The sequence below is a fragment of the Rhinatrema bivittatum genome, chromosome 2, assembly GCF_901001135.1.
Source record: "Rhinatrema bivittatum chromosome 2, aRhiBiv1.1, whole genome shotgun sequence".
Classification (NCBI taxonomy): domain Eukaryota; kingdom Metazoa; phylum Chordata; class Amphibia; order Gymnophiona; family Rhinatrematidae; genus Rhinatrema; species Rhinatrema bivittatum.
In genome coordinates this window covers 249,258,839-249,285,088 of record NC_042616.1, presented here as the reverse complement: position 1 = coordinate 249,285,088, position 26,250 = coordinate 249,258,839, and the positions used below count along the sequence as shown (strand labels likewise).

Below are 26,250 nucleotides of genomic sequence, written 5' to 3'. Positions count from 1 at the left end.
AGCCTTTCTTAAGGCAACTACACTGGCTCTCAGTTGAAAAGAGGATTCAATTCAGAGCTCTCTACTTGATCTTCAGGTGTGTAAACAGCCTCAGAATACCTCATGGCTTCTGTGCTCATGCAAGAGTACTTTGTTCTTCCCAAATGGCCTTACTATCCTCTTTCTCCTGTGGCTTCTGCTAGACTAACCTGCACCAGACTTCGTGTTTTCAGTTGCTTCACCCCAAGATATGGAAAAAGATTCCACTATATTTACCAAGAAACGTCCTACCTTGCCTTCAGAAAAACAGCTAAGGCCTCTATCAACTGTAACAAAGTTAGTAAAGAAAACCACCTTTGTTACCAGACCACAATGGAATCGCATCATTATCCACCACTGAATGGTCTTACTTATGGACTCTCCCCAGTTCAACCGCAATATTGTCCATTGATCTACCCACTTTCCCTATTTCATCTAATGATCTCATAACAGTACTATTCCATCTACTACCCTGAATAATACATTTACGGGTGGATTTTAAAAGCCTTGCTCGCGTAAATCCGCCCGGATTTACGTGAGCAGGGCCTTGCGTGCCGGCGCGCCTATTTTCCATAGGCCGCCGGCGCGCGCAGAGCCCCGGGACGAGCATAGGTCCCGGGGTTTTTGGAAGGGGGCGTGTCGGGGGCGGGACCCGATGACGCTACATTTCGGGGGCGGGGCGCGGCGTTTCGGCGCCGGCCCAGGGGCGTGGTCCAGGCCTCTGGACCAGCCCCCGGGTCGGAGGACGGCGCGCCAGCTGGCGCGCGTAGATTTACGTCTGCTTCTCGCAGGCGTAAATCTACGGACAAAGGTAAGGGGGGGGTTTAGGTAGAGGAAGGGAGGGGAAGGCGAAAGAGAGTTCCCTCCGAGGCCGCTCTGAAATCAGAGCGGCCTCGGAGGGAACGGAGGCAGGCTGCGCGGCGCTGCCCAAAATCGGCAGCCTTGCGTGCGCCGATCCAGGATTTTAGAGGATATGCGCGTATCTTATAAAATCCAGCGTACTTTTGTTTGCACCTGCTGCGCAAACAAAAGTACGCGATCGCGCTGTTTTTAAAAATCTACCCCTGATTTCATAAGAACATAAGAAATGCCATACTGAGTCAGAACAAGGGTCCATCAAGCACAGTATCTTGTTTCCAACAGTGACCAATCCAAGTCACAAGTACCTGGCAAGTACCCAAACATTAAATAGATCCCAAGCTACTAATGCCGGCAACAAGCAGTGGCTATTCCCTATTGATTAATAGCATTTTATGGACTTCTCCAGGAACTTACCCAAACCTTTTTCAAACCCATCCTCACTAAATGCCTTAACCACATCCTCTGGCAATGAATTCCAGAGCTTAATTGTGCATTGAGTGAAAAAGAATTTTCTCCAGTTTGTTTTAAATGTGCTACTTGCTAACTTCATGGAGTGCCCCCTAGTCCTTGTATTATTCAAAAGAGTAAATAACCAATTCACATTTACCCGTTCAAGTCCTTTCATGATTTCATAGACCTCTATCATATCCCCCATCTCCCATCTCTTCTCCAAGTTGAACTGCCCTAACCTCTTTAGCCTTTCCTCATAGGGGATCCGTTCCATGTCCTTTATCATTTTGGTCACCCTTCTCTGTACTTTTTCCAGTACAACTATATCTTTCCCTCTATCATCAATCTTCTTATAGGCCCCTCCATCTTGTTCCTTATATTGATTGTAACCTGTTACACTTTGTAATAGGAACTTAACTTTAATCTGTCTGTAATCTGCTTTGAGACTAGTTTGGAAAAAGGTCAAATATAAAAGGTTTATAAATAAATAAAATACAATAAATAATTATGTATAAAATACAATAAAATAAAAATTATCATAGCTAATACAGAATAACCCACAAATAAATACCCTCCCCTAATATATGCCAACCCCCTTTTCTCTCACCGAGGGGCTGGAATAAGTTAAAAAAAAAAGTCCTCCCTCAAAATAATTAACATAAAATACAATATCAAAACACACACAAATAACAGGTCAAAAATAACAGGCTTTACGTAAGGAAACCAAAATGGGATTCTTCCTCGGCTCTTACATAGCATCCGAACCAGGGACACCCAGCTGTTTCAAGGTCTGGGAAATCAGGGCTGGCAGTTCATCTCTATGAAAGAACTGCAACATGGTTCGATATGGTTCCAGACCTGGAGGAATTTCCCCATCTTCCAGGGAATCAGGATCAACCTCATCATCAGTGCCATCCAGATTCCTGTCGGGAACAACCGCAGGGAGCTGAGGCATGACCCGGCGCTTAAGCGTAGGACTAGAAGAGGGAGGAGCCACCGGGGGAAGCGGAGAACTGCGCCTGAAGAAATTCCACCCAAGAAAAAGCCTTGAAAAAATTCCACCCAAGAAAAAGCAGTCTGGTCCAGACCAAGCCCGGAAGGAACTGGAGCTGATCCCACAGAACTGCTCTCGCCAGCGGAGGAGCCCATCAAGGGAGAACCAAGATCTGGTGTCTCCCCAGTCAAAGCTGTGACCAACCCATCATCCAAATGGGAAGAGCCAGGCTTAGCAAAATCCAAGGAAGGCAACTCTCCCTGAGTGACTGAGCAGCGCTGACACAGGTTAGAAGGTAGGTCAGGCTGAGAAGCCCTAATATGACAAGCAACATAAATATGAAGACGCTTAGGCTTCTTGCTTACCGGCACCATCACAGCGGTAAGCATGCATCAGAACAGCTCGCGCTCAAAAAAGAAATGTGTCCAAAAAAATAAGCACTGAGAAGAAGGTGCAGCAAGGCGCACACACAACCTGTGCGCCAAGTATTAGAGCGTTAAAAGGTTTGTATGAGTAAAAAGCATGCCCAAAAAACAAGCGCACAATGTGTGCACAGAGTCGATGCACTGCACACACCGATGGCCTATAGAGGGCAGTAGCACACGCGCAAGAGCGCGTGAACACGGCTGCCGTGGCCTACCACTCGGCATGCAAGAATAAAGCCTAAGTGTGGGGCTTAACCCACCCAGCTGCCCAGTTCTCTAACCCCACTCCCGCTGGGAACGACCATCAGTATGGCATGCAGAGAATGGAGACCGGAGAAAGTCCTGAATTCCCTCTAAATGTCTGATTCAGGTTAAAACGTTTTTTTTTTTTAAACCGTACCCAAGCTCAGCGCTTACCGGCTGAGTACAGAGAGTGTCTCCAGCTGCAGGGGGTGAGGGCATCTAGTGTCACTGTCACGCTTGGTCTCCTGTACCCACTGCCTTTCAGCTGAACTAGCAGCTAAGTTTGCACCGGGAAACCCAGCTACCGGACCAAGGCACATCTCTGAGGGATCACAGAAATCACCACAGGAATTCCCAACTGGGGGAGGGACCTTTAGGTATCACCACAGGAGAATGGGGCTTTCTTTTAATGAATTTAGAATTTCACATTTCTCCTTCCAAAAGGCTCGAAGCAATCCCCATAGGGAGATGCACATTCACCATCTGCTGGAGACAGAGAATACTGGCAGGTTGGGGTCACTGCAGGGTTATATTTACTGTGACGTCAGCTTGCTCCATCTTCATCTGCTGGCAGGGGAGCATAAACCCACTGGTCCTGAGTCCATCTGTCTACATGCTAGGAAATCAGGGATTAGAGGGAAAGGGAATAAGTGGAGGAGAGGTAAGGGGAATCAAGGAGGCAGGAGAAGAAAGGGGACCCTGGACTGGGGAAAGGAACCCAGGACCAGGAGAAGAGCTGATTCACTCATACCCTTCCTCTCAACACAGATCCCTTCTTTCACACTCCTGTTCCCCTCGTTTGCAGCCCCTCTGATTACCTTGTTCTCGCAGCACTCACTCACACTCCATAGATCCTCTGACGTCTTCCACTGACACCAATCCCTTCACTCACTCTCCAGTGGCAGCACTCAAGCTGCTTCCTTCTCTTCTGCCGCCCACTCTTGCCAAGTACAAAACCACCCCAGTTGATTTGCTGCAGGAAGGAGGAGGAGAACATTGGAAGCACTCAGGCTGCTTCCTCCTTTTGCCGCCTGGGCCCAAGTTCAGCTTTCAACCATGTGTGTTCAGGGTGATGGAAACTGCAGTTGGGCTCAGGCAGCAGAAGAGAAGGATGTGGCCTGACGTGCTGCCACTGGTTCCTCTCCTCTTTCTGCTGCCCAATCAGTATGAAAGGGGAGGAATTAAAAGCAGGACAGCCAAGCTCGAGATCCAAGATGGCGTCTTGCTAGCAGGACGTGGAAGAGGTGAGCTCCCGAGCTGAAAGTTTTTTCCGCAAAAAAAATGCCTCATACTAAAAGAAAAGCGAGAATCCGGGTAGAGACCCTGACAGCCCAGACTCTCGCTTCAACTCAGCTATCGATTGGGAACTTCTTCTTGCCAAGTGGCGTTAATACCCCGGGAGAAGCGGCCGTTGTGAGCGCTGACGGTGAGCAAACGCCGACGCCACCAGGCCCAGACATCTCATTGAGCCCCGGGGCTCCCTCTAAACCTTTGCCTCCCGGACTCACCACGCTCTCGGACTTGGGAACGGGAGCCAGACCGGAGTTGCCAGGCTTACCAGACTCCTTCGAGGGAAGTCCGATGAGAGAGGAGGTGAGCCCAAAGAATGGAGGGGACGGACGCCCTCTGACTTCAACACCGGAGGAAGGCAAAGGACGTACAGAGGCCTCAGGAGAGAGGCAGGGAGTCTGCACGGAAAGAACAGTGAGTCAAAAGCTTTTTTCAAGTGTTCCACAAACGTCCAGCATTACTTTGGAAAATGTATGGGTAGCCCTTGTTGATTTAAAATCATCTATTGAGATAACAAATAAAACGCTGATAGAAATGCAGAATCGCGTTACCCAGATTGATCCGATATTATCAGCGCATAAAGAAAAGTTCCAAGCCCTTGAAAATCGGGTGGAAATTGTTGAAAAAGCCCAGGTCGGGTTGATACATGGAGACAATGCAAACTCTAGGAAAACTGAGACACTGGAAAATCAAGCCAGATACAAAAATCTCAGGATACTAAACTTTCCTAGTATTAGACTGATATCCACTTATGAGTTGTATAAAAAATATATATCAGAAGTTCTAATGTTAACTCCAACAGAAACACCAATAATGGAGAAGATTTTCTTTATAAGTCAAAGAAAAATGGAAAAGAAAGATCAAGAGGTGGAAATAGAAGAAAAACAGCAAGAAATGGAAAATATCACTGCATTTCTCGAACAGAGTATGACTGACCAAGTAGAGCAATGGGGAACGTTATGTGTGAAATTCGCAAACATAGCTGATAGAGACAAAATATTGAGGTTATCTCTTAAAAATAGAGATAAAAAGTTTCTGGGCCAGAAAGTCTGGACATACCCTGACATAACCAAAACCACACAAGTACGCAGGAAGAAATTTCTTTTAATGGGCCAAGAAGTGAAAACCCTTGGTGCTCAGTTTATGGTTTATTACCCCAGTAAATGTGTGGTTAAATTCCAAAGTGAGAGGTTTGTGTTTGTAGAACCGCTTGAACTACGAAAGTTTATTGATGCAAAATTACCTAGAACTTGCTGAGATCAGTTATAGGGTATAGTTAAATACACCGCTTACCTGCTATTGTTTTAGTTAAAAATGCTTTGAATTTGCTCAAATTACATCTTGGATCTCCTATTACTTTATAACGGGAGTTAGTTTATGTTTTGTTCCAAACTATATTATCTCTTTGGAAAAAGTTTGTATTATATATATTTCCTTGGTTAAAGAGTACAGTATAGTGTATGAATGGAAAATTTCCTGTATTATTATTTGTACCCAATCTGTGACATGCGGTATTGTTGTCTTGTATTTTGAAATGCATAATAAAATAAATAAAAAAAAAAAAAAAAAAAAGCAGGACAGCCTCAACAGGAATGGAAAGGAATCACACACAGGACAGTCTTAGCCTCAGCACAAGGGGGAGGAGCTAAAAATGCAGCAGGACAACCTCAGCCTCTTCACAGCTTGGCTTCTCCAGTCTTCTTGCAGGAAGAGGTGTATTTTGTGGTCTTTCCTGCAGCTGCGGAATTGAGATTGAATGAGGGCACTCTGGATATACAGTATATTATGAAACTATAGCGAGAGATAGAGAGGGACAAAAGAAAGCAAAGGGGTGGAATGCAACAGATGAGGAAAAACAAACTAGAAAAGGACAGAGAGAAAAATAGCAGGTAGAGCGGCTGTTCAGTTTCACCTGAAGACACTGATCCAGTCCTTGTTTTGCCCCTGCAGAGTTTATAAGATGTGTAGCATTTTAAAAAGACACGAGCGATCAGACAAAACACGTCTGTTATTTTTAATGTGTTTCAAATTAAACTATTTTATGCATCACAGAATAGCACAATCATTAAACAAACCATAGCAAGAAAAGGATATAATAAAGGAGGTGGACTTCAACAGCAGAAAAGCACAAAGGGGTAGATTTTAAAAGGTGTGCGCGGGAGTAGATTTGTTCGCGCAACCCGGCGCGAACAAATCTACTCCCGATTTTATAACATGCGTGCGCTGCTGCGCGCGCATGTTATAAAATACAGGGTCGGCGTGCACAAGGCTGCGCAAAAATTGGCAGCCTGCGCGCGCCGAGCAGCACAGCCTTCCTCCATTCCCTCCCGGCCCCCCCACCTTCCCTTCCCTTATCTAACCCACCCCTAACTAATTCCCCCCCTACCTGTATTTTACAAGTTACGCCTGCCCGATGCAGGTGTAACTTGCGCACGCCGACGGGTTGCCGGCGCGCCATGTTCTGGTCCGGAGGCTGCGGCCATGCCCCCGGAACGTCCCTGGGCCAGAACCATGCCCTCAGCCCTGCCCACGGAAAGCCCTCCGATGAAGCGCCGTCGCGACACGCCCGACACGCGCCGCCGATCCTATGCAAGATAGGCTCGGCATACGCAGGGGGTGGAAGGGGCAGCTTTTCGGGGGTTACGCGCGTAACCCTTTGAAAATCTGCCCCAAAATGAACAATCTGTGTATCTCCCATAAAAAATATTTATACAAACAAAATGGTGAAAATTAAAAACAAAGCAGAAAAGTGGAAGAAAGATTCTAAGGAAAGAAGGAAGGGAGGGATGACAAGGCTGAAAAGTGTAACGTAGCTGGATTTGAGCAGGGCTGCAACCATGCAGACCTATTTATTTTTTGTTTGGCCTGACAGATTCCTTTTATCTCCTTTACTGGGACTATTGTGCCATGATCTTTTATTCACAAGAGTTTGGGCTTTCCCATTTTAACCCGCTCTCCCTTACTATGTAGCCAGCTATCACAGCAATAATCATCACACAGTTGCTCCTTCCAGATCCCATTATGTGTACACCCTGAGTCTGGCCAGTAGGTGTCACCCCTGTGCAATGGCCTAGATTCCCTCTTTCAGGTGCTGGAGGCATCCTGGAAATCCCCGCTTAATTCCCTATCTAAAACTTGAACTGTGACCTTGGGAAGTCGCTTCACCTTCCCGTACAAGAGAAGCTCTCTGAGACAGGGACATTTGAAATGATATGATTTATTATGTAGAATATGTATATACCTTGATGGCACTATGTAAACAGTGAATGAAGGGAAGGAAGTGGAGAAAAGTAAGGGGGCGTGTCCCCATCAAGTCCCTGGACAAACTTTAAGTTTATAAATAACACAATTTTAAAGAAAATCTGAAAGAATCTAACATTTTAAAATAAATTCCAATAACCTTAGAGCAACAATAACATTTTGAACATTTGTTAGCATAAAAGTTACAATGAACATACTTTATTTCAAAGTTCAGCGAGATACTTTTTTGCTCACCTGTAATGAGGTTCTCTCTAAAGACAGCAGAACTACCAGTCACACAGATGGGCATTTTCATCATTGCCACCAACTAGACTGTTTCCAGAAACTTCCAGGAAATGTTAGAGAACATTTCTGGGTGTGCACAGATGCCCCTGTGCCACAACAGACAGGACTGTGTATATATTACCTGACTTTGTAAACAGCGCTTCTCTGCAGATATTTGGACACAAGGATATTACAAAGAATTTAGTAAAAGCAAAGAAATTTATTATTGCATGCCATCCTAACATTAGAACAAAGAAGCACAACTCCAGGACAGAAGTACAGAATGCATGACTGGCAATTCCCCTGTCTTCAGAGAACTCTTGTTACGGGGAAGCAGCTTTGCTTTGTCTGAAGACAAAGAGAATCAGATGGAATTCCCTAGCCAGCTTTCAACAAAAAGTGAAAAAAAAAACAACCACCCATCAGAACGCCAACAACTGGCAGCAACTTATTTTTGGTGGGTGTGAACGCTAGGTTTTATTTTTCTTCTCTTATTTACGAAGACAACCTTAAATTGTAATAACTTGTAAAGTGCATGCTAGAAGTATAGCACAAAGGCATGTTTCCTTTCCTTTGCTAAACTAACAGTTGTTCACCTCTCCAGCCCCCTCTTAAAAGTGTCATGGAGCCAGCAGATATGGGGAGCGCTGGCTGTGGGGATACGTTTTCTGGCTCCTGCTCCCGCTATCCTTTCAGCTCCTGGGCCTACCTCCAACTCCTTGTCCCCCTCTCCTTTCTGGTCTTGCACTGGCACAAGGCTGGCACTCATGGGGTGTACCAGCTGTGACAATGCGCTTTCTTGCTCCTCCTCCTCCCACTATTTTTCCAGCTCCTCTTCTTCTGGGCCCTGCCCTGCTGCTAGGCCAGCAGACGTGGGGAACTGGCCTTGCGATAAGGCATCTGATGCTAGTCTGCTTTGTGATCTTCTAGAGCAGAAAACTGGTATCGCCCTGTTCTGAGATACTGTGAACAGATTTAGCTAGAGAAGTCCTCACCAAAGATGCAGTTTGCTACACTCTGACTCAAGAGCTATTGGTAAGGGTCTAACTAGGGCCGGTAGACGAGTATTAAGTGGCCCTGCACCCTCTGCCCCCAACTTACCTACTAGCAGCTGCACCAGCACAACACTCCCACCTACTGCCCGCGACTCTGGTACAGCGATCCCGCCTTTGGAGGTGGTGGTTCCTACACAGCCTTTCCCCTCTTCTTCTCCCCATCTGTCCTCTTGCTTCCTTCTCCTCCTTTCCCAGTATCCGCCCTCTAGCCTTACTCCCCCATCTGCTCCCTTTCCCAGCTTTCATCCTTTTCCCCTTCACCCACTTCCCCAGTTATCCATCTTCTCTGCCTCTCCCCCCTTCCCCAGCATCTGCCTCCTGTTTCTGCATGAGCATCTGCCCCAGTGCCGCTCCTCCCTCCCTTAAGTCAACTTAGTTGCAAGGGCCTTTCCTGCTCCTCCTCACCGCTTTGTGCCAGCACTATGAGGATGCTCAATCTCATTAAAGCACAAGTTTAGCAGCAGGAAGAACAAGGAAAAAAAGAAAAAAAAGCTCTCAGTGCGCACGCTCGCTCTCTCTTACTTTGCTCCAATGATGGTGCACGTCCATGCTCCCCAGCATCACGTGGCCGGTTGCACCCACGCCCGACCGATCAGTAAATATCACGGTGCGCCCTGAGAACAAAGAGAACGAGTCCTTTGGCCACATTCTGTCACACGTAACCTTAAATGTGCCTTTGCATTGCCACACTAAACCCCAAACTTGTGCTCTATGCATGAAAATATTTTCTTCTTTATAAAACGCAGCCATGTTTTTATTTGTGGCATCAACTTATTTTCAAGATACTGTAAGCATTTCTAAGCACACACACATTATTATTATTGCTGCTTTTAGTGGGAGGCTCTCCACTTTGATACAAAGTAAAAAAAAAAAGTCTAATTAAAATGATTTTGGGATATGCATCGTTAAACTGTTATTTGGGGTGAACAGAATAAGTGATGTACCTTTAGCATTCCGCAGTGCTTCTGGGTTCTGCAGAGCTAAGCGGCTTAAACTGTGCAGCTGGCTGCAGCGATGAGCAATCCCCCAGCTTCTCTGCCACCTATACAAGTTAAATGTCCATTAAAAATAATTTGTGCTTGTGTATGAGAAACACTGTAATTCAAATGGGCAGTTACAGTACAGCAAGACAAGGGAGATATGTGAACATTCCATGATTCCCCATTTCCTTCCTTGGTACAGATATCTGCACATGGTTATGACATTTGCTATGAAAACCTTTGCACAATAAGGACATCATGAAACATTAGGAATGGTTTTTTTTTTTATTAGGAAATTAGGAAAGAAATTAAGTCCACTGCTGACCACAGGCAGTAGCCAATGGCAAGGCAGTTTTAAAATGCTTGATGTCAGCCAATGTTCAATAATACAAAACCCACTGCCTCCTTATTTAATATCAAATTGCACTGCCGTGATCACCTAATGGCGAGGAGGCTCACTGCACCTAAGTTAGACTCAAAATATTTGAAAGGTACGATCTATACGAATTTCGGGTGTCTCTGGAAAGGTAACCCCTGAAGAAGGATGCCATCCGAAACTTGCACAAGTCGGGTTGATTAACATATCACAAAGGAGCATTGGAGAGGAAACACCGATACACACGGGAAACTCTTAAGCTAAGTATTGACACAATGGCGGTGTTTCAAATTTTGGGATGTCTTTGCAGGACACAACATAAGCATGATAAGAAATATTGATAAACTGGATACGGCATGAGCAAACTTTGTTTGAGGCACCCTTACAATTATAAAAAGAGTGGAGGTGGAGAGTTTATGATTATAATAATGATAATGACGGGGTAACCGGGATGGTCCCTGTTCAAATACTATATGAAACCACCACATTTCACTTAAAAATTTTTTTTTTCTTTAATAAAAATAATAGGTGATCACGGCAGTACAATTTGATATTAAATAAGGAGGCAGTGGGTTTTGTATTATTGAACATTGGATGTTGAATCCATATCAGTGATCTTTTGTAATCTGTGATGTCAGCCAATGGCAGGGCAACTTTCAAAGTGCTCGATGACATCACAATGTGCTCTGACCCTCCCCTCAGATTTCAACTGAACCAAACTGGCCTGTTTCCCTATAGGAAAAAAAATATTAACAGGCAAAAGACCATGAACCTTACACAGAGGGCTTCAATTTTCAACTATAATATATGCATTTTTTTTTTAATTTAGAGGGTTAGTTTCAAACAGCCTGCAGATAAGTTTTACCCACAGAATTTAACCAGGATTTTCAAAGCCGATGTATGTACATAAATCCACTTTTACAATTCTCTCAAGAGCAGGTGTGTAACTCCATGCGTGGGGATTTTCATGCATACTTTTGAAAATGTAAAGAATGCATGTAAAATCCCGATCCCGCCCCAATTCCGCTCCTCAGAATGCGCATTTTGGGCCAGATTTTATAACATGCGCGCGGGCGTAGATTTGTGCGCGCAACCTGGCGCGCACAAATCTACGCCCGATTTTATAACATGCGTGCGTAGCCTCGCGCATGTTATAAAATCAGGGGGTCGGCGCGCGCGGGCAAGGGGGTGCACACTTGTACACCTTGCGTGCGCCGAGCCCTAGGGGAGCCCCGATGGCTTTCCCTGTTCTCTCCAAGGCCGCTCCGAAATCGGAACGGCCTCGGAGGGAACTTTCCTTCCGCTCCCCCCCACCTTCCCCTGCCTTCCCCTATCTAACCCACCCCCCAGCCCTACCTAAATCCCCCCACCTTTGTCGTCATAGTTACGCCTGCCTCTGGCGTAACTTGCACGCGCTGGCCGGAGGCCTCGGTCCCGCCCTTGGACCGGCGCCCCGCCCACTCCCCCGCCCCCTTCCCAAAGCCCTGGGACATATGCACGTCCCGGGGCTTGCGCGCAGGGGCATTTTCTCGGGGTTGTGCGCGTAATTTACGCGTGTAACCCTTTGAAAATCTGCCCCTTGGGGTAGATTTTCAAACCGCGCGAATTGGTGTACTTTTGCTGGCGCATCAGGCGCAAGCAAAAGTACGCGGGATTTTAGCAGATACGCGCGTAGCCGCGCATATCCGCTAAAATCCTGGATCGGCGCGCGCAAGGCTATCGATTCCGTATAGCCGGTGCGTGCCGAGCCGCGCAGCCTACCCCCGTTCCCTCCGAGGCCGCTCCAAAATCGGAGCGGCCTCGGAGGGAACTTTCTTTTGCCCTCCCCTCACCTTCCCCTCCCTAACCCACCCGCCCGGCCCTGTCTAAACCCCCCCTTACCTTTGTCGGGGGGATTTACGCCTCCCGGAGGGAGACGTAAATCCCCACGCGCCAGGACGCGACCTGGGGGCGGAGGGTGCGGCCACGCCCCCGGAAAGTAACCACGCCCCCGGGCCCGCCCCCCAAATGCTGCCGACACGCCCCAAAAATGCCGCGCCAACCAGGCCCGCCCCCGACACGCCCCCGACACGCCGCGCCGACCGGGCCCGCCCCCAAAACGCTCCCGACACGCCCCCAAAACGCAGCGCCGACCGGGCCCGCCCCCGACACGCCCCCCACAGAAAACCCCGGGACTTACGCGAGTCCCGGGGCTCTGCGCGCGCCGGTAGGCCTATGTAAAATAGGCGCACCGGCGCGCAGGGCCCTGCTCGCCTAAATCCGGGTGGATTTAGGCGAGCAGGGCTCTTAAAATCCGCCCCTTAGTGTGCATGTAGAAATATGCACAAAATTGTATTCTGTGTACTTTTTACACACCTCTGCCGGGTTTTGCATGTGCCTTTGAAAATTACCCCCTTAATGTCTGTATTGGACATTTTGCAAAGAAAGTCTAAAACTCTACAAAATTACAGTGTTTATAAGGGTGCATGTGCCTGTCTAAAGAAGGTGACAGAAATTTGGATTGATCGCTATAAGACGTGTTCCCTGCGGCACATTACCGGATGTCAGAAAGTTGCAGTTGGTAAGAGAGCTCAGTTTTTAAACGGTCTAGTTCTTCTCTAAGTGGCAAACTATTCTTCAACTTCTTTTTAGCATCATCTTCATTAGTATCTAACCAGGAGCTAAAGAAAAAAAAGAGACAAAAAAAATCCAAATGTTTCACAACTAGAATTTGGGTGTTTCTACAAACGTTTAAAAAAATCCAAATGATTAAATTCTACCAGTTTTCAGGGATTAGCAACATTAAATAATTACTATATAGAACTGAACAGTCACCATTTTGTCATAACATGCTGTTATTACCCCTAATTTACGACAATAATTAATTAAAAGCACTGCCTCTGTGCTGGTTCCCATGATGTACAGTTTTGCTCAAGAACTGTATAGAATACACTGATAAAGACCCCAAGTTGGAGTGTTATGGCAGCCTCGACATCTATTAAACTGAACTGTTTTTTTTCTTTTGTTTTAAACTAAAAGGTATATTTTAACCATGAAAGGGTCCTATTTAAGTCAGACGAGTAAATACAGGCACTGGTACTAGACGACTAAAGGAGTCCCTGATTATGAGCAAGGAGGATTGGATCGATGCTTTGGGATGTGCCGGGTATTGGTGATCGGGACTGGCCACTGTCGGAGACCAGGATGCTGGGCTTGATGGACCTGTATGACACTTATGTTACGTTCCGAATCTATCCTTTTAAGGAAAACACCAAGATGCATCTTTTTCATTCTGATTTTATTTCATTTCTGAGGCAATGTTAATGTTTAAAGTTTTTGAAAATATTTATAATTTATTTTTTTTTATCATACGACAATCATTTATGAAAATAATATTGGACATTATTTCATTAGCCTCCTACTTCAAGGAAAGGAATTTAACATAGAAAAGTAAAAATTAGAACTACTGGAAGGAAAACAGAGATAAAAAAATGTCATGTTCATGTCCCTTTACGGTTAAAAAAAACCCCCGAAAAAACACCAAATATTGAAAAAGAGTGCAATGCAAAAGAATGGGAAAATAAGTTTGAAAGAAAAAAATATATTACTTGCATTTCTGTAATTAGTGCTGCTGGCAAATTAAAAAAAAAATAAAATTGAATATATAAATTAAATTAATGCCATTAAAAAATGGAATACCTGTGCTTGTTTATCTGAAAAATCTAGAAAATGAGCCAACCATTCTATTCTGAAAGCTTAACGAGAATTTAGTTGTTTGATAATTAAATGGTTTGTTATATGTACCTGGAGAAAAAAAATAAAAGTTATAAATCTTTGTCAGGCCAAAGAAGCATGCATGTGCTTAAAAATAAAGGGGTAGATTTTCCACTTTGCACGCGCTTCCTGGCGTGCATGCATGGTAGAAAATCCATAGGCCTTGTGCACCTGCATGCCGGATTTTATAATCCATGCACATATGTGCGGGCGGTACGCACAAGGGGGGGGGGGGGGGGGGAAGGGGACTTCTGCAATTTCCACGCGGCAACCACTCCGGCCTTCCCCAGTTCCTTACCCCCCTACCTAACCTCCCTTCCCTTCCCTTCCCCTCTCCTCCCCACCCCCTAAACCCTACCTTTTTCTTTTCTTCATTTCGCAACTTACTTCAGCTCCCGAGCTGAAGTTGCACGTGCCAGCAGCCAGGTCTTCGGGACAGTGAACAATGGTGCAGTTCCGGCCTGCCCCTCCCCCCAGCCTGCATCTTCGAAGAAGCCCGGCACTTGTGCGCATACCGGGACTTAAGTGTGGCCGGGCCCCTTCGAAAATTGGCTCGGTGTCCGCAAGGCCCAGCCACATGAGTAAAGTCCGGAATTTACGCGCACAATTTGTTGAATATCCAGGCTAAAATGTTCCTTCCTATTTATGGATGTTCTTCTTTTGCTCTGAAAACCCTTATGACCCAATCAAGTTACAAAGCTTCCCCCATGCAGGGTGTTTGTGCCATTGAAAATCAGCTCATTCCAGGTTCTCTGTACACGTAAAGAATCCTGCCAGCCCACTAGCTGAGCGATGGCTCAGGAGCTCTGGGTTTGATTCCTGAGCCCAGCTTCCCAGGGCTGGAGATGCTGCAGCGGGCTGCGTTCATAGCTTCCAGGAGAGGGGATTCTGAGCCATTGCATATCGGCAACACCTACTGGCCAGCTTGAGCATGGGAAGAAACTAGGCTCCGGAAGGAACTGTGGTCTGTAATGTCTGGTAGAGAGGCCTGATATGGTGATGGGAGGTAGAGGTTAAAAAAAACCAAAAAGTGAAAGCTGACAGTTCTGTAGAGGCTGATTCCAACTGAGCCTTAAACCCAAAGGAGCAGGAGAAAAATGCTGAGCCAGATAAAAAGAACCTTGCATACAAAAAAATCTTTGCCTTGACTGGGTTCTTAGAAATCATAAAGTCCTAGCAAGAATACAGTCAGAATTTCTAAATGCATATAATCAAATTAAATGTATAAATTCTGTACAGTGCTTGGAATTCAGTACCTAGTGATATTCATCCATGTTGGCATATTAAATCTACTTTAACATTTTCTTCTACTTTCACATCTCAAACACACCCCCAAGCAAACATTTCAAAAAGTACTCTACATTAGAATTAAAGGAATTTGGCTTATTTCACTTATAGCATTTGTAGCCTACATAAAATGGACTCATCACATTTAAGATGAGATCTGCTTGCTTTCTTGTATGATCTTAAATCTTTAGTCAAAATTACATAAAACAAATTATTTTTTCCTCTAGCATCTTTGGTCCTTCTTGAATTGTAAAGGTTTAAGAGCTATTGGATTTTACTGTGCTATGCACATTTTCACTATGTTTTATGACTTAGAAATCCACCGCAGGGAGACAGTCATGTGACAAACACCGTACTGGATTAAATCCAATCATACAAACGATAAAAAGAAATGGCAGCAACACATCAGACAGGAGACACTAACAACATTTATAAATCCAAAGATCTCTGTAACATGGATTTAAAAAATTGGATAACACAAGCAGCTCGAATGGCAATAATAGATACGTCACAAGTGACAAAACTAATCTATAGTAACTACAAGTAAATTAGATATTACATTTTTTGCAATCTGAGGAATTCTTTTTAACTACTTAGGGGCCTAGGTACTAAAACTTATACTAACAAAATGTTAGTGTGTATTGCCACTTAATGAACAATGCACTACATTTTTTAGTGCACAAGCTAAAAATAGTCTCAGTAGATTATGGGGCAGATTTTAAAAGCCCTGCACGCCAAGCCTATTTTACATAGGCTTGGCGACGCGCGCAAGCACCGGGACATGTGTATGTCCTGGGGCGGGGCAGAGGCGTGGCCAGAGGCCTCCTAAGGCCGGCGCGCGCAACCTACGCCTGCCAAGAGGCAGGCACAACTTAAATAATAAAGGTTAGGAAGGTGGTTTAGGTAGGGCTGGGGGGTGGAAGGAAAGCTCCCTCCGAGGCCGCTCCGATTTCGGAACGGCCTCGGAGGGAACAGGGAAAGCCATCGGGGCTCCTCTAGGGCTCGGCGTGCGCAAGGTACGCCCAAGCGTAGGTCTTAAAATCCGGCCCTATGAGCGCTATTAAGGGCCGATTTTTAATGGCCTGCACACGTAAAACACAGGGGATACCTGCGCGGGCGGGCCTTGTCCACGCCGTGTGCATTTTAAAAGGGGCCCGGCCAAGTGCGTAACTCCTGTTACGCGCACAAAAACCGGGCCTTGGCAGAGGGGAGGTCGGGCTAGAGGTGCTGGGACAGCGGCCTGTGCTGGGGGATCATGTGCCGGCAACTTGCTACAGCTCCTTTGCAGGAGCAAAATGTAAGTTAAAAAAAAATGGGGGGGACGACCTAGGATAGGGATAATGGGCGGGTAGGAGAGGGGAAGGGGACGGAAGGTTAGGGTAAGGGGTAGGGAAGTTCCCTCCCAGTCCGCTCCAATTAAGCAGCGGACTAGGAGGGAAATGGGGAAGCTCGACGATGTGTTGCTGTGCGAATTAACGAAATTCTACGCCCCTTGTGAGCACTGCCCGGGATTTTATAACATGTGCGCACCAGAGCATGCATGTTATAAAAATTGCGCATCCAGGTGTGCACGCCGGGCAGCGCGCGCACATGGACGCGCTCGCGTATTTTTTAAAAATCTACCCCTTAATGTGTTATAGGCACCCCACTATTTTATGGGATGTAGCATTCATTCATTAGGACAGCCCCAGAAGTGTTTCTTTACAGGGTGTGTGCTACATTAGAGCAAAAGTACAAAAAGCAAAAAAAAAATCCAAGTCATGCAACCAAATTCCATGCTAGTGAGTTTTAGAATAGCTTAACTGTTTTTTCCTAAAAATGCAGCACTATATTTTCAGAATGTCAGAGTCAAGTAGGAAAAGCAGTCTGCACTCTGGAATTTCTATGGGTAGAAATTCCATGTGTGATGGGCAAGAGTATTACGTGGGGGGTATACAACTGCATGCCTGGCCAGGATGATGAAACATACTACAAAAAGTTCAAGAGAGATTTCACAGGCTATTAAACTTGGAAACACAATAATAATGGAAAATTTCAATCACTCCAATAATAGGGAATGCTAGCGAAGTAAAGTTTCCAGATGCCATAAATGATTGTTTCATGGAGCAGCTGCTCCTGGAACCAACAAGAAGGAGACCTACTTTGGATCTAGTTCTCAGTGGAATATAGGACATGGTGCAAACGATAAAGATGGTAGAGTTATTTAAAAATAAGGATCAAATCTGATATTATTACTGGAGGGAGAAGAAGAAATTAAACTTCTGCAATAGTATTTGACTTTAAAAAGACTATAACAAAACAAGGAAATCAGAAGAAAACCAAAAGAAGAAGTTGGGAGGGTTAAAAGTCTGCATGAGGAATGGAGATTGTTTAAAGAACCATCTTAGAAGCCCAGATAAAAAATAAAAGTTGCGGTACTATAAGAGAGGCTACTAAAGTCAACAAGATTGGAAATTTTATCTACTACATGAAGTATACCTTTCCAATGGAATCCTTTACCTCCATCACATACTTGCCAGGGACAAAATGCATTTACTGCATACTCCTGATGAAGCCCCTCCGCCAAATAATGGGGTAGATTTTCAAAACTTTACGCGCGTAGTCAGGCTTACGCACGCCGGGCCAATTTTCAAAGGCCCTGCCATACGCGTAAGACCCGGGGCGGGATGTGGCTAAAGGTGCCCGGCACAGCGGCCATTTGCTGCTGTGCCGGGGGATCGTGTGCCGGCAGGGTGCCAGCGTGTGCAGCTTGCGCCTGCTCGAAGTAGGCGCAAAAGGTAAGATAAGGATTTGGGGGGGGGGGGGGTCAGGATAGGGCTAGGGGACGGGAAGGTTAGGGGATGGGGTAGGAAAGTTAGTATAGGGTGTAGGGAACTGTGGAAAGCTGTGGGTGTCGGCGCGCGCAGGTTGCACAAATGTGCACCCCCTTGGGTGCGCCGACACCTGATTTTATAACATGCGCGCACTAGCGTGCGCATGTTATAAAATTGCATGTCCATGTGTGTGCGCCAGGTAGCGTGCGCACATGGATGCACGCTTGCAAGTTTTGAAAATCTACCCCAATATGTTTTGAAGGTTCTGGGAAGTTGAAGATGCCAAGAAGAGGTGCCATGGGCTGACTCTCAACCTGAAACTCAAAAGGAATCTTCTTCAGGGGAGATCTGTACACTGCCTGTTGCAAAGATGGCACTGAGGGGAGATCAGAGGAGCATTTGTCTTCAGAAACAAATCCTTCAAACATATATATTTTCTGAGAGATAAAAATCAGGCAAGATTGGAGGAGGACTTACCATCAATGTTAGCCTAAAAGAGATAAGTAGATATATTCTCTCTCTAACTCTTTATTTTTAAAGATGTATGTAGTCACAAGATTAGAAGAAGGGCCTCCTCTCATATTATTTGTTTATTGTAGCATTAGTTTTGAGGAATTACCTTGAGTTATAAGATAATTTTGTTGTTTTGAATTAGAGATGCTACAATAATTTTCCTGTATTATGCAGTGTTAACACTATTTGTTGTAATGACAATGAAAAACCAATAAAGAATAAATTATAAAAAAAAAAAAAGAAACAAATCCTTCAAACATATAAGCAGAGCCATGGGACTCTTCAGACTCCAATTCAGAAAGGATGCACTGAACAGAATGCTTGGAACGGAGAGGGAAGCAGAAAGAGGCAGATCACATGACACGTCTAGAAGGGTCAAAGTCTCTGACACTTGAATTTTGGCATGCTTGATGCACTGAGTAAGTGACATATTTTTTTTAAATTGTAATTTTTATTTGCCATCACTAATTAGTACAAAACAATAGTGAGTACATGACAATAACATTTTCAATATAAACAGAACTTATTCCCTCCCCCCCGACTGAGAACATTACATTCACTTTGTCAAAGACCTAGTAAATAGTATGATGTTATACATTTTCCAGATGACATATGCAATCTGCGTGCACTCCAATAGGTAGCCCTAGTACTCTCTTATAATGCATTTGCATACTTATTCTGCCATGTTATGTATCCTATAGAATCTGGGCAAGTTGTGATTTTTTATCGCAGTTAATTTATACAATAAGCAATTTCGCCCTAGTCGTGTGTCCACATCCTCCTTCGTGGGGAGTTCGGCCTGTTTCCAGAACAAAGCAAGTTCGCATCTATCCGCTAGTATAATTTGATGGGCCAGTAACCATTTTGTGGCAGGGACATCTGGTGGCAAATTAAGCAAGAAATGTTCTGGAGCATAAGATATTTTTAGGCCTAAGATGGCAGTGATAAAATGGATAAGTTCTTTCCAGAACTGTCTCAGTTTGAGGCAGCTCCCCCACATATGATAATAAGTTCCTTTCTCTCCACAATTTTTCCAACAGGTGTCGCCTGCCATGAGTGTGATCTTATGAAGCCTGTTGGGCGTTAAATACCATCTCATTAGTACCTTGTAGCTGTTTTCCGACAAAAGGGCGGAAAGCGAACTGCATTTAGTATTGTGGAATATCAAATCCCATTCTTCTGTGGCGAATGGTTTACCCAAATCTCTTTCCCATGCTCTTTCCCATGCCACATATGGAGCCTTGAGCCGCTTCGCATTGCCAAGGAACCCATAAAGATTGGAAATAATATCTGTCATGCCATCTGCCTTGTTACATCAATGCTCCAGTTGTGTTTTGCCTTGTTTAAGCTCTGTCCCTATGTTTTCTGCTGTCACAAAGTGGTGCATTTGCATGTAAAGAAACATTTCCTTCCCACTTATTTGATATTTCTCTAGTAGCTCCTAAAAAGGTGAGAAATTTCTGTATTCCCCAGAGATGCTCTAACCGGACTATGCCTTTGAGCAACAATGATTGGTAGTTTGTGATCGCTCTACTGGCCAGGAATTTAGTATTATAATTAATGGATGTACTATAGAAATAGCGGTGTGTTCCTACAAAATGTATTCGCCATTTCTCCCATGTATCCAATGTTAACTGCGTTGTACTCGTAGGAGCCATAAGGATAGCCCTCAGCCAGGTTTCCCTGGGCTGCCAGATCATAGTCCACAGTGGCACGTTCCCCACCAGTTCTTGCTCTATTTTTGCTCAAATTTGGATTTCTTTGTCCCTATGCCAATCAATAATGACCCTCATCTGGGTCACCACCCAGTACCATTGAAGGTTGGGGACTCCCAATTCTCCCCTAAGGGTTGGCTGATACATTACATCCCTCCTTACCCCTGGTGGCTTTCGTTTCCAAATACATAGCTTTAGGTATAGGGATTGGAGGCGATTGGAATAAATTTATAAATCGGGGGAGTAGATTCATTTTCACTGCTGCCATCTGACCAAACCAGGAGAGTGAAAGAGAGGCCCACATCTCCAGCTCTTTTGATAATGTTTGCCAAAGAGGTTTATAATTCAGCTCAAACAAGTCATCGTAATTCTTACTTATCCTGATGCCCAGATATTTTATACTTTGTTTAGCCCATCTGAAGAGAAGTTGTGATCATAATCTAGCCTGCTGCTCCTCCCCCATTGTCAAGTTTAATACTTCAAATTTTTCAAGGTTTAAGTGGAACCCCGAAACCCTGCTAAAATCCTGGAGAACAGTTATAGTCTCTGGTAGTGATGTGGCCAGCTGTGTTAGAGTGAACAAAACATCATTGGCAAACATGGCAATTTTATACTCTGCTCGGCATGTCTGAACTCTTTGAATAGCCCCAGAGGTTCGTATGCTATAAGCTAGGGGTTCCAGGAATAAGGCGAATAGGAGCGGTGATAGCAGGCACCCCTGTCATGTGCCTCGGTGGATGGTTAAAGGCTCTGAATATATGCCATTAACCTTAACACGCGCCTGGGGGTTAGAGTATAGATTTTGTAGCAAGGCCATAAAAGAATTTCCAAAATTCATTTTCCGCAATAAGCTAAATAGGTAGGGCCAGAGGAACATATCAAAGGCATTTTCTGCGTCGATGGAAAGCAGCACTGCGGGGATCCCTTTTTACTTAACCAGCCGTACAAGATCCACTACTTTTCTCATATTATCTGCCGTCATGTGGCCAGGGATGAAGCTTGCCTGGTCCATATGTACCAATTTGGTCATGACTCACTTCATCCTATTCGCCAGGATCTTGGCAAAGATCTTTAGATCAACCTTGATCAAGGAGATTGGCCTATATGAGCCAGAAAGGGAGGGGTCCTGCCCGGGCTTAGCTAAAATAGAAATCCCAGCCACATTTGCACTTGATGTGAGGGAATTTCCAGTCTTTAACGAGTTAAACCACTCCTGCAGTAAAGGGATAACTTGGGTTGAGAATTTTTTTTATAGAATAAGGCCGTATATCCATCTAAACCCGGAGCCTTATGGATTTTTAGCTCCTTGCTCACCTGCTGTACCTCTAGTCCTGTAATGTCTTTATCAAAAAATTGCCTCTCAAGTTCAGATATTTTAGGGATATCTCTCCTATTGAGGTAGGCGCAGACTTCTTTGTGAGGAAGAAAGACGGGACACTGCATCCATGCATTGACTACAGAGGTCTTAATGAGATCACTGTGAAAGACCGCTATCCCTTACCACTCATCTCAGAGCTATTTGATAGACTATAGGGAGCCAAGAAATTCTCCAAGCTTGACCTCAAGGGAGCCTACAATCTAGTTCGCATTTGCACTGGCGATGAATGGAAGACAGCCTTCAACTCCCGGTACGGGCACTTTGAATATCTAGTGATGCCCTTTGGATTGTGCAACGCCCCGGCTGTCTTCCAAACCATGATGAACGACATTCTGCATGATCTACTCTACAAATGTGTTGTCATGTATTTGGATTACATATTAATATTTTCCCAGGATATGAACACTCATCTGGAAGATGTCAAGAGAGTACTGCTAAGACTCTGCGAGAACAGTCTATACGTCAAACTGTCAAAATGCGAGTTCCACAAGGAATCAGTGCCTTTCTTAGGGTACATTGTTTCCAACCAAAGTTTTCAGATGGACCCATAGAAGCTGGAGAGCATTCAGAAATGGACGATTTCTGGGATTTACCAACTACTACAGAACTTTCATTAAGAACTACTCCTCACTAACTATTCCACTTACAGCAATGACTAAGAAATGTGCCAATGTCACCAATTGGTCTATGGAGGCAGTAACAGCATTCCAGAAACTGAAAGACGCCTTCTCAAGCAAGCCATGCTTCTGACATCTGGATCCAACCAGGCCCTTCATCACTGAGGTCGATGCCTCAGACGTAGGCGTAGGGGCCGTGCTAAGCCAGGCTGGTGACTCTAAGACCTTACACCCATGCTCATTTTTCTCCCATCGCTTCTCGCCAACGGAGAGAACTACGGCATAAGGGATAAAGAACTCCTGGCAATAAAGATGACATTCGAGGAGTGGCACCCCTGGCTTGAAGGTGCACAACATCAGATCACAGTTTTTACAGACCATAAAAACCCGGAGTACCTCTGCCTGCCTACACCATAGGCAGGCAAGATGGTCCCTGTTCTTTAACAGGTTTGACTTTGTGCTGAAATACTGCCATGGAGATAAGAATGTCAGAGCAGATGCCCTATCTCACTCATTTCTCTGAGGACGTACCTGATGAACCACAACATATCATTGACCCGAAAAGAGTTATCTTGTCAGCTACTCACCCAGTACCTGTGGGTAAGACCACTGTACCCAAGAACCTAAGGAAAAAGCTGTTAGCTTGGGCTCACGACTCTAAACTGGCTAGACACCCTGGTCAATGCAGAACTCTGGGAAACCTTCAGAAGTACTACTGGTGGCCCACCATGAAGAAAGACACGTTCTCCTACGTCGCTTCTTGTTCTAATTGTGCCAGACAGAAACCGCCGCCTGGTCATCCTTGGGGCCTTCTCCAACCCTTGCCAGTGCCAGACGAGCCCTGGACACACATTGCTACAGACTTTGTGGTAGACTTACCATTCTCAGGAGGAAACAACACCATTTGGGTGTGGATTGTTTCTCGAAGATGGCTCACTTAGTGGCTCTCCCTGGCTTGCCCTCAGCCATGGAGCTTGCAAAGCTTTTCATTGGTCACATCTTTCGCCTACACGGCATGCCAATGCACATTGTCTCTGATAGAGGAACCCAATTCACAGCTAAGTTCTGGAAAGCACTGTGCAAGAAGTTTGATATCTTTCTCGACTTCACCTCTGCATACCATCCTCAGTCTAATGGGCAAACAGAGAGAATGAATAGGACACTCAAGCAGTACATTCGTGCCTATGTAGGTACTCGTCAAAATGACTGGGCTGTACTGTTGCCCTGGGCTGAATTCACCATCAACTCCCATCCAGCAATATCTAATGGATCAACGCCATTTGAAGTGGTCTACGGACGACTACCATCAACACCCTTACTACTTCCACTTTCAGTGTCGTCCCCGGCAGCTCAATCTACTGCCAAAGATATCCAACAACTATGGACTAAAACCAAAGAGATGCTCCGTAGAGCAGGACAACGAGCAAAGAAAGGCTATGATGCTCATCACTGCAAGGCTCCAGAATTTCAGCCTGGTGATAAAGTCTGGCTATCAACAAAATACTTAAGACTCAAGCTACCATCAGCTCATTTTGCTCCACACTACGTCAGACCCTTTCCCATTCTCCGACGACTAGGTACTCTTACATACAGTCTGAAACTTCCACCAGCACTGACGTTTTATAATGCGTTCCATGTCTCACTTAGTGAATTCTCAACCAAGACACCTGAACCTACAACCTATTGATGCAGAAGAAGACATCAAATACAAGGTAGATACTATCCTTGATGTCAGAAAGAGAGGAAGAGTATGGGAATACTTCCTGTCATGGGAGGGTTATGGACCTGAAGAAAATGCTTGGGAACCTTCGGCAAATATCATGGATAAAGAGATGCTTTAGCAATTCCACAGAATGCATCCACAGAAACCAAGACCAGGTAAGAGGTCTGGAGGGGGCCCTTTGAAGGGGGTACTGTTGCGTCCGTCAGTCTCAGACGGCTTCGACCCTTGTGCCTCACCTTTTTCTCTGCTCTCCCCGCTAGCCTTGGGAAGATGGCCACCGCCGTGTCTGCAAGCCACTCTCTCCGGTGTCCCTGGAACGGCTATGGCGTTGCCTCCCACCATGTTCCTCCCAAGGGCCTCCTAGGGTGTGCGAGCGCTACCCACATCTTTATTCCAGCTATGGCGCGAACCTCGGGGGCGTCACCCACAAGAGATGTCACGCCATCTGGGTATTTATCCTACACTTGTTTGCTGGCTCATTGAGTTAGCAAGGATCGTGATACGGATCGTATGGATTGGACTCGTCCAGTTTAAGCTACTCTGCTGCTTCTGGAAGTCCTCTCTGCCCTTCGGGGTATACTCTATCCTAGGTACCCGCTCCTCGGGGGCCCTCTGCTTTCTTTCAGGTGTCTTAACTGGGATCAGGTACTTGCTCCTCGAGGGCCTGTTCTCCCTGCCTCGGTGCTTGTTACCATCTACTTCTGCCTGATGGAATCATCAACATTACAGCTACCATCTAGTGAGTAATCTAATTCTCAGTCTGTCTCATCTACAGCTCTGCCGTGCTGGGAAACCTACACCTGGATAGCCCTATACCATCTTGGTGAGACGGGTTCCCTCTGCTGAGGGTTCCTGGATTGCTACCTCTGGATCTACTCACTACTGCCCCTCTAGTGGTATACATTAGCTGTACAATAAAAGAAAACTCTGTGCTTGTGCGTCCTGAGTCTAACCCAGTATTGTGGCTCCCCACGGGACTCATCCCCATGGGCGTGGTCATCTCCCACAGTACCCAAGAATCCACACAAACACCTCAAAACCATAACACAAAATAATGGTGGCAGAAGACCATTCTGGGTTGTTCTCCCAGAAACTGAACCCTGAGTAACAAACAAAAAAGGTTGAATTAACACAAGTTTGAAACTTGTGAGCTGTAATGCTAATCAAGGTCGTGGTTGAAGCCTTGACAATTGACACTGCTGCTCACAAGTTTCAAACTTGTGCTAATTCAACCTCTTTAGCACTTGTTCTTTTCTCTGTAGTCTCTGCTTCAGTATCAACCATTTTCCTGTTCCCTATAGAACAAGAAGGAAGAGGTTGGTTTAGGGAGCAGAGTAGCTCCAGGCTAAAAACCTCCACTCCAGTTCCCTGCAGGCTGCCTGAAGGGGAGAGGCTGGAGCAGAACACTCCTGCTACTCTGCCTCTTAATTCCGAAAAGAAGTGGTAGAACTGCATTCCACGCCACTCCCCCACACATTTACGTTAAAAAAATGTTTTAAACATTCTAAATTTCAGAATTACTAAGGGCCTTTTTTAGTTTAATTTAGTTTAATGATTTGTTATAACAAAATCAAATAAAGATAAAATACTTATGAAAAATACTTATGAAAAAATGGCTGAGATGGACTGAAAAATGCCTGTGATGAGGAAGAGGAAAGAAAAAAAATACCTTGTTAGCTAGCAAAATCAATGAAAGAATATGAAAACTTAAATGAGAGCTAAAAAACCTGGTTAAGAAAAAAATTACATTTTTTTTAAAAAGGGAAAACTGTAAACAAGCAGGACCACTAAAGCTGACATTTTTTCCACAGAAAAAAAATGAACAGAGGAGAAGCAGGGCTGCAGGAATTCCTGTGCATGTGCAGTGACGGCTTTTAGGACTTTCCAGAAAAATCTGTAACAGATGTTCATTTGGCAATGAGCACCTCAGCTGACCCACTTGTGTGACTACAGTGAACTGCTTGTTTTCAGAGAATCCATGTAGAGTTGAAGAATGGGCTCAGGGAGTGAGATTTTCAAAATCAAGGGCCATGGTCCACACACCATTTATTTCTAAAAATATAAAAGGATACAAAATAAAAAGATATTATGACAAGAAAGGAGATCTAGAAGAGTAAAATAATGGAAGAGGCAGAACTAGAAACTGGCTTGCTGATACATTTCTTTTAACAATAGATTCTTCAGGGTAACAGCTGGAAAACATTAAACAAGGCTGAAGTGAGAGTTAATGTCTA

At 45.1% G+C, this 26,250-nt stretch overlaps 1 protein-coding gene across 15 annotated transcripts in view; it reads right to left on the bottom strand.

The window, feature by feature from the left end:
- The window catches only part of TCAIM (T cell activation inhibitor, mitochondrial), a 167,739-nt gene that overhangs the window by 56,451 nt on the left and 85,038 nt on the right, over window positions 1–26,250 (bottom strand). For all 15 annotated transcript variants that reach the window (XR_003854572.1, XR_003854573.1, XR_003854574.1 and 12 more), the window contains 3 exons: window positions 12,755–12,877; window positions 9,806–9,903; window positions 9,384–9,475 (listed from right to left, as the gene is read on the bottom strand). Coding sequence is in view for 12 of the 15 variants with exons in the window: in XM_029589388.1 (XP_029445248.1) it covers window positions 9,384–9,475; window positions 9,806–9,903; window positions 12,755–12,877 (313 nt within the window). In the remaining 3 variants the exon portion in view is untranslated. The remainder of the gene's footprint in view (window positions 1–9,383; window positions 9,476–9,805; window positions 9,904–12,754; window positions 12,878–26,250) is intronic.